Here is a 9,331-nt window from a genome sequence, read left to right as displayed (position 1 = left end):
AGAAACTTAGGTATTAAAGTGCTAATTTGAAAAAACTTAAGTATTTTTACTATCAGTTATTTTAGTCATAAAATGGACATGATTTTGTCTCGTTAGGAAATGCATCCCGTTTATCATTACAACTATAATATCAATAGTTGAATTAACTAGACGTTTATTAATAATTAGAAGTCTAAAGACATCAAACTAAACTCATAAACATAAAATAAAGTCTACACTATATAACATAATGCATCCTATTTTTATACAAAATCTATAACCAAATAGTCTCGTATTTTTGTTCCTTCATATTTAATGTTCTCTTTTGTTTTATGGTTTTATTTTTGTGATTTATCAATTGATTATTATTTTTATCATTGTTTTTAATATTTAAAATGAAATGTATTATATTCTTGATCAATAAATTGAATTTTTGTACATAAATTGTGCTAGGTTCAATTTTCTTCACGTATTGCAAATTTTACTTGAAGCAAATATGACAGTCAATCGTTCTCCAAATACTTGCAAAATCATCTGATGCAAAATGATACATATTCAAGCACAGCCATTAAACCAGTAATTGTAATCTCAGGATGGCAACATATGTTGCGTAGCAATTATCCCAAGATCCAAAATCATCATCACTTTACTTATATATGGCCAAAATCTATGTTTGAATTTCATTATCAGAAGAGTGATTTGCTCCCTTTATTACAAATATAAGGTTCTCAAGCATCTCATAGATTAAGTGTGAACAGGGATGAACTTTATCAGCAACGTAGAAACAATGAGTGGTGCTATTAATGCTAATCCAACTACACCCAGGTTCCTTCCTCATGCCTCTTTCTTTCATCTTTGTTCTTACTTCAGCTACAACATCCCATTGTTTTGAAGAAGCATACAAATTCGATAGCGAAATAAAATTTGAGGGATTCTTGGGTTCTAGTTCAATAAGAAATCTATAAGCTAGCTCTTGCATCTTAGAGTTTCCATGTAAAACAGAAGCAGCAACAAGAGCCCCCCAAACACTTGGTCCAGGTTGTACAGTCATTCCTCGGATGAAGTCTAATGCACGATCAAGCTGGCCCGATCGGCCTAGCATGTCTACAACACAAGCACAGATCTCAACTGTTGGTTTAATTCCATGTTCATTAACCACCGAGTCATAGATTTTAAGGCCTTCATCTATCAAACCTGATCGGCCACAAGCTGAAAGTATCCCCACAACTGTTATTGTATCTAGTCTGATCCCTTGAAGAACCATTTTATCATACAATGACAGAGCTTCCTTGCCCCTTCCATGCAATCCGTATCCAGAAATCATTGAAGTCCAAGAGATTGCATCTTTACAGAAGGATTCATCCTCGAAAACTCGTCTTGCAAGATCCAAGCTCCCACACTTCGAATACATATCGATCAAAGCATTGCATAAAGATACATCATGATTCAGTAGTTTCCTGATTGCAAATCCATGAATTTGTTTGCCACCTCTTAAACAAGCATGAGAGTTACAAGCAGGGAGAACACTTAGAAGTGATACTCTATTAGGTTCTATTCCATCTTTTACTTGCATCTCATGGAAAAGATTTAAAGCTTCATCTGAAGCTCCATTCTTTGTGTAACCATTGATAATTGCAGTCCAAGTATATACATTTCTACAGTTCATTTGGTTAAAAACTCGTCTACCCTCGACAATTCTACCACTCTTCAAATACATATCAATTAAACAGCATCCAAGATGAACATCAGAGCCCAATTCAGAGTAGAGTCCATTCCTTACAATATAGCAATGAAGCTCCCCACCATAATCTGGCCATTTCCTGGAATCAACACCACACAAAGGCAAAATACTAGAAACGGTAAACCCGTCAGGCTTCAGCCCATCAATCTGCATACATTTAATAAGTTCCAACAATTCTTGATCGAAACTCTGCTTCCCACAACCAACATACCCTGCTAAAAGCACACTCCAAGAACCGACATTTCTTAGAGGCATTTCATCGAACACCTTCCGACAATCACCAAAATTTAAACACTTACTATACATCGACATTAAGGAATTCGAAACAACAATATCAAAAACAAACCCAACTCTTACGCTCCTCCCATGAACCAACTTCCCAGCGACCAAGTTTCCCATCTCGCCGGAAACTTTCGCCATAGTTGCAAGTGTATAATCATCCGGAAACAAATCACCGTGACACATTTCTTTAAAATACTCAAAAGCCTCAGTATATTCACTATTTCTCACATACCCATTAATCAAAGTATTCCATAAATATACATTCTTGTGCTTAGACATCTGAAAAACGAGCTGTGAATCGATTAAGTTGCCAAAAGCGGAGTACGCAGACATTAGCTTTGTGGCGAGAAAAGGGTTTTGTGAGAGCCCAAGAATGAGAACTCGAGCATGGGATTTTTGATTGAGTTTCAGTGACTTTTTGACGATTGAGAGCTTAATATAACGGAGAAGACTCAGAACCTGGTCGAACGCCGCCGCAGAAGTGCAATTACGGTATGACAAGTTCATCAGAACTCAGTTATAGTTTTGGCGGGACGATCAGTAGAAAAAAAAATTGCTTTAGAGCTCAGTCTAATTTGAAATTCATACTGATTTCTTAATAGTTAAATTAGGAAGAATTTAAAGCTTCATAGCCGTCCCGGCGGCAGGTAAGGACGGTCACGGGAGACGCCGGTGGCGGTGGACTAGGGACTCGGAGGTAAGCAGAGGTAGAGAGAATAACGGCTGCATTTAGGAAGAAATTGTACTTAATGGGCTTCGGCTTGATGGACTTGTGGTTTAAATTGTTGAGTGTAGGGATTTAAAATTTATGGTGTGATGATTTAGATTTGAAAGGAATGTGGTTTAGATTTGATATGGTCGCGGTTTAGATTTTAATTGCGTGGTTTAACTTTTAAATCGTGTGGTTTAAATTTTAAGTATTGTAGTTTATATTTTAAGGAGTCGTGATTTAAATTTTAAGTCTTGTGGTTTAAATTTTAAGTCCTGTAGTTTAAATTTTAAAGACTAAGGGTTTAAATTTTAAATATGTGTGGTTTAGATTTTAAAAGATCATAGTTTATATTTTATATGGTCGCAATTTAGATTTTAATCGCGTGGTTTAACTTTTAAGTCTTGTGGTTTAAATTTTAAAGAGTTTTTGTTTAAATTTTAAGTATTGTGGTTTAAATTTTAAAGAGTCGTAGTTTAAATTTTAAGTCTTGTGGTTTAAATTTTAAAGACTAGTGATTTAAATTTTAAAGAGTCGTGATTTAGATTTTTAAGGATCATGGTTTATATTTATACGATCGTTGTTTAGATTTTAAGCCTAGTGGTTTAACTTTTAAGTATTGTGGTTTAAATTTTAAAATGTCATAGTTTAAATTTTAAGCCTTGTGTTTTAAAATTTTAAGCCTTATGGTTTAAATTTGAAGCCTTGTGGTGGTTTAAATTTTAAAGAGTAGTAGTTTAAATTTTAAATAATCGTGACTTAGATTTTAAAAGATTATGATTTATATTTTGTATAGTCGTGGTTTAGATTTTAAGTCTAGTAGTTTAACTTTAAGCCTTATGGTTTAACTTTTTACAAGTCGCGATTTAAATTTTAAAGAGTAATTGTTTATATTTAGTCTTTGTGGTTTACATTTTGAAGAGTTGTGATTTAGATTTTAAGCCTTGATGTTAAAATTTTAAAGGATCGTGATTTAGATTTTATGTCTTATAATGTTTATATTTTAAATGATTGTTGTTTACATTTTAAGATTTATGGTTTACATTTTAAGCCTTGATTTTTATATTTTAAAGAATAATTTTTCATAGATTGAATACATTCCTATAAATATAGTTGACACACATATATATGACACACTACAATTAGAATGCATTTCCAATTTAACTATAATATAACACATATAATACACATTACAACAACACTTAGAATAATAAGAGTAATTTGGGAAGTCTCATGATAATAATGAGTAAAGTTTAAATAAATATATTTAGTGTCTAATTTTAGTTGACTACTCCTAAAAATTGGTAGTTCTCAACTTTTCCCCCAAAATAGCTACACACTTTATTTTAGGGAAATTTTGAATTTCCATAAATATAATTATTGAGTAACTGGCTTTAATAAATATGTTTTTTCATATTAATAATTTTTTCTAACATAAGTTTTTAAAAAACTATCTTATAATATGATTATTTTTTTACTAATTAACTTTCATATTTTCACATAATATAACTGTTGACTCGATTTTTCGTCAATTTAGAGATCTTAGAGCATGGATTCAAGAATTGAGATTTGAAAGAAATAAATACTATGATGTTTATTGATATTTGAGTTTGGAGAATCATAGTTTCCGGCAAACTTGCATCGCCGATTATTCTATGGTCCTCCTTCACTTTGATTACATAAGGACTAATTTGAACAATAAAGGAATTTCTCAGTCTATAGGCACTAAGAGTTGCCTCCCCCTATTCAAATCCGTTCTCCTTTTATTTACAGTGAGGAGTTTAGAGTTACATTTGAGGGTTGGGCCTAAGCTATTGAGCTTAGCCCGTAAATAATACATACAAAGTTATAACCAACTTAATTTAATTGTATCTCGGGTAACTAGTGACTTTCGTTTTCCGCTTTCAATCCTGTTAGCGTTTGGTAACCTATCATGAACGAACTGATGAAGACTATCAAGGGTTTGCAATCACGCATCTATGTTAGTATACTATAAGCTATTTAAAATGAACAAGAATAAAATATTGTTACCGGTGACCAAACTCCTCTTGTTAGCGTAAGTAGCTTACATTATGAGAACAGGTTTGCTAGCACATGTGTGCCTAATTTGTGAGAACATGAAAGTTATAAGTTTTGTTCATCTTTTCATTGAATGAAATAGCTAACAGGTTCGAGATCCTTAATATAGCATTTTTTTTGACATGTCACCATGCCTAAAATCGAGTACAATAATAACTTTATTATGATATAAGTTACATGTATGGAAAAAAATCTCATATGTTTGAAAAACCTAAAAGGCCATACCAACTTAAATAAAATGGAAATCTTATTATTATAAAAAAATGATAAAAAAAATGTCATATAAGGTGTAAAATAGTTGTATATTTTATAGTATAAATATACAAATTACAAATGTTACTACATTTAGATAAGTTAATATTAATCTACAGTTCTATGTATATTTATACATATAAAATGATAACAAAATTATATAATTAAAAGTAAAATTATTTATAAAACACAAAATTAGTTAAAAATAATAATAATATAAAATAGGGAAATTTGCTGCAATTTTTTTTATCTATAGCACTTAAATTTGTATGTAGTATTTTTTTTTTATCTAATTTGGTGCAAACGCGTGATCCTTGGCAATCAATGACCAACAGTGCACCAAATAAACATTAACAGCTAGAAATTCCACCACAAAAATATTTATTTAAAAATTTAAGTATTACTACATAAGAATTTTTGTCCCAAATATATAATAATAATAATAATATATACGAATTTTTGTCCCACAACGAGGATTTTATGGTAGGGGTTTTAAAAAGAGCCTCATTGGTGAGATTATTTTGTATTTCTATCCCGTAAATAATTTTTGGTGTGATTTTTTTTTATGATCGTGTGTATTGTAGTTATTTTGAACATTCTACAAATTTTAAGAAAATTCTGAATAATTTACAATGCCGAAAATTAGGTTCAAACATATTTTTTTTTCACGGATATAAAAAAATTAGTCACGCGTGCAACAATATGTTTTTAAACTAATTTTCGACACTGTAAATTATTTAGAATTTTTTAAAAATTTGCAAGATACTCTAAGTAATTACAATATATACGATTATAAAAAAAATTGCACCGAAAACCATCCACGAGTTGAGAACCAAAATAATCCCATTGATAGAGTTCTTTTTAAAGGTTCTACCATAAAATTTTTCAATAATATAATCATTTAAGGAGAAGAAGATTATTTGAAAAAGGCTATTTTATTATGGGAATGGTCTTTCAATTCGACTTGGGACCATGAATATGAATGCATTTTGATATGCTGTTTTTGCTTAATTATTTTCGTACCACCTTTGGGCTACAACTACTTTCTCGTATAAGTTAAGACATTCTATTTTCAATACGGAGAAGAATAACCAAAAAAAAAAAAGATTTATTTCTCTTTCTTAATATATTCTTTTCTTAAAGTAAATTTTAACTAGTTAAATATTTAAAGAATCTCCCTAGGATTTGATTTTCATATTGTTTAGATACCCACTTAATTCCTGTTTTTTCTATTTCTCTACATAATATGAACATATTTTAATCCTTAGGGAATAGCTAGAATTAAGTAATTATTACTTTTCTTAATGGTATTATTAAACAATATTGTTAAAATGATCAAAGTATCTATTATTATATACGTTGTAAAAAAATACAAACAATAAATCTTGGCTTCTTGCACATTATTATACAATTCTTTATATTTATATATATATTTATATCACACGTACATGATTTTTTTTTCTTCTTTTTTGTGTGAGAAAAGATCAGCTAATGATTCTGAACAAGAGAGATTGTGGACAAGAATATATAAAATAATAAAATTCACAAAAGATAGAACACAATAAAATAATCATAATGAATAGAATCAAAATCTAGTTCTTATCTGATACGTATATTAATAATTGATGTTAATAAATTTATTAAAAAAAAGACTATAGTATTTTTTGTTATTTTAAGAGTAGTATAAAGAATAATGGGGAACACAGATATCATTAGAAGCATATAAAAAAGTTTTGTCCATTGTTTCACAGAAAATTAAAATTAAAATTAAAATAAAAGGTCATTCCGTAATCAATGATGTACTTTGTTCGTAACACACTTATGTTCTTATACGATGTCGTTTTCACCCTCTTTGTTTTTCTTAGGCTTAGCTTATTTTCTCTTCAAGGTATATAATAAGATTTGTCCTCTGTTTGATTCTCGAGAAAAAAGTACAAGATTTACTGCCTTAATAAGAGAATAATTGATATTTGATATAGTTTACAATTATTATATAAAAAAAAAAGAAGAAGAAACGAGTCTATTAATCACTAAACACAGAATAATCATTTGTTAAAAGCCTAATTAAGTACATTTATTAATTTTTTTTTCATGCAAAATTGGGAATTTTTTTTATTGAGATTGGACATAATAAGGCAGCTTTGTCTGGATTGTATAGTTCACAACCCAAAAAGTTTTCACACCAAAATTAATATTGCAAATAATAGTTGAAAGCTCCTCACTAATTGGAGCCTTTCTCATAGTAATAATCTTACAAGGCTAAGCGTTGACTAAATCAAGAGCTGAGTCAACAGAAGGGTACCACCAAGTTGTGCAGAGTATTAGCTTTGGCAGTAGAACAGTTTGCATTGAAGTTAACAGCACCATTGCCATGGAAGTCATCCAAGTTCCATAACCCATCCCAGAGAATGTCCTCAGTAATGGGTGCCTCAGGGACAGCTGACACATTGTTGTTCTCGTTCAGCATGGTGTAAAGGAAGCTTTGCTCATCAGCTGTTTGAGGAAATGCCGCAGTGGTGATTTCTTGCCTGAGTTGAGGTACAGCTTGTGCAGACTTGTTGTGCTCGTTATCACCATCGAGTAAAGCCATGATTCTCTTCAAGTCCATTTGATTGAGTTGCTGATGATGCAGCTGCTGCTGCTGTTGCTGCTGCTGATGAAGCTGTTGTTGATGAAATTGCTGCCTCTTTAAGAGGCGAGCTTTCGCCTTTTCCGAGGCATCAGAAGTAACTTTTGCTTGCTTTTTCTTGAAATGGGTTCTCCAATAGTTCTTGATCTCATTGTCAGTTCTTCCAGGCAAGCTTCTCGCTATTGTTGACCACCTAAAGCATTCAAGTTTCACACTAGTAAGCTTTTCTGTTAATAATAAGAAAAAGTGAATCAAGTCTTTTTTAGTTATTCATAACTTGTTTACCTGTTTCCCCATCGAGCATGAAGCTCAAGAATTATGCTCTCTTCATGTGGAGTTATCTGACCCCTCTTAAGGTCTGGCCTCAAATAATTCACCCACCTCAATCTACAGCTCTTTCCATTCCTTTTCAGTCCTGCATATGAACCACTAATGAAATTAGAACCTTATCATGAATAAGCTTGGCAACTATATAGCTACTTTATCATGTTTACTGTTGAACTTTCCATCTTTTGTTAATATAGTAATAAAATTATAAACCATATCCAATTTTAACCAATACTATGCTTCTTTCTTAGTAGTCACTTATATGTATGAGTGATATGGTATATAAAAGATGATTATTTTATTACCTGCAAGCCTAGCCACAGAGTTCCACCTTCCCTCACCATGGAGCCTCACATACTCAATAAGCAATCTATCTTCCTCAGCAGTCCAAGGACCTTTCCTCCAGCCCTCCTCTTCTAATATACCCCAACCCATATGACCAGCCATGGCTCCCCAATACATGTAGAGATAATAAAAAACTAAACACAAAGCTTCTTTTTTTTTTGGTTATTGCAGTGATATGGATGCTTAGGTAAAGGTTTTGCTGTCTTCCAAATTCTATGGCAAATGGTGTAAGTGTTTGCTACATATTTATATTGGCAGCAAAGGCATTACTTTTTCCCATCAGTCATTTTGCTGTCATTTTCAAATCATCCCTATCTTTTCTACTGTTTAAGGTACATACATGGTGATCTTTCTTTAAATTCCATCACACAACTTGGTGAAATGACCAAAATATACTCTGCACATTCTCACTTTTTTGTGGGGTCTAGCTTATCACAGGGTTAGTGTTCAACAACTTTATTAACATGTTTTGGCAATCTATGAATCCTGACCCTTGAACTGGTGATGATCTTGTCATTATATTATTGAATCGAGTGGCTTATAAGATGTGATGCTGTACAAGACAATATTTGACTCCTATATGAGGTCATTTTGGGAATCCAATTAATAAAGATCTGCCAAGACATTGGGTGACAAAGTTTAACAAAGGATATAAATCTATTACTTTAGTATTTGTATGATGCCAAAGTGAGACAAAAGAGAAAATAAAATCATATGTTTTGAGGCCACGTATTCACATAGGGCTTATGCATTTAGACACTATAAGAGTGTTTTCTATTATTTATTTATTTTTTTAATTTTAGACCCTATATAGCATAACCTAAGAAAATAAGCATAAAATATACAATTAGTGGGTGGTGGAATTGTTTAACTTGAAAATTACAAGAGGACCAATGGGTTTTCAACAGTTGTTGAATTTGCTTTCTTCTTTAGGAGGATAGACACATGTAGATGTAGTCCTCTTAAAATCTTACTAAAATATGATTTG

At 31.4% G+C, this 9,331-nt stretch overlaps 2 protein-coding genes and 1 long non-coding RNA gene across 3 annotated transcripts; 1 reads left to right on the top strand and 2 right to left on the bottom strand.

Annotated features, from left to right (window-relative positions):
- Nucleotides 1–488: 488 nt before the first annotated feature.
- On the bottom strand, nt 489–2,729 carry LOC133819692 (pentatricopeptide repeat-containing protein At3g12770-like). The gene has a single exon (XM_062252993.1). The coding sequence runs from the start codon at nt 2,507–2,509 to the stop codon at nt 647–649; it is 1,863 nt and encodes a 620-aa protein (XP_062108977.1). The 5' UTR covers nt 2,510–2,729; the 3' UTR covers nt 489–646.
- Nucleotides 2,730–7,026: 4,297 nt separating this feature from the next.
- Nucleotides 7,027–8,521, bottom strand: LOC133819690 (myb-related protein 305-like). The gene is made up of 3 exons (XM_062252992.1): nt 8,304–8,521; nt 7,957–8,086; nt 7,027–7,864 (listed from the first exon to the last, which is right to left on the bottom strand). Exons 1-3 carry the CDS (start codon nt 8,458–8,460, stop codon nt 7,330–7,332), a joined length of 822 nt encoding a protein of 273 aa, XP_062108976.1. The 5' UTR covers nt 8,461–8,521; the 3' UTR covers nt 7,027–7,329.
- Nucleotides 7,767–8,964, top strand: LOC133819691 (uncharacterized). Its single transcript, XR_009886415.1, has 2 exons — nt 7,767–7,888; nt 8,515–8,964. It is a non-coding gene; the product is annotated as an uncharacterized LOC133819691 (long non-coding RNA).
- The last annotated feature ends 367 nt before the right edge of the window (nt 8,965–9,331 follow it).

This window comes from Humulus lupulus, chromosome 2 (genome assembly GCF_963169125.1).
Source record: "Humulus lupulus chromosome 2, drHumLupu1.1, whole genome shotgun sequence".
Taxonomy (NCBI): domain Eukaryota; kingdom Viridiplantae; phylum Streptophyta; class Magnoliopsida; order Rosales; family Cannabaceae; genus Humulus; species Humulus lupulus.
Note: the sequence above shows the minus strand (reverse complement) of the source record. Positions and strands in the feature narration are given on the sequence as shown.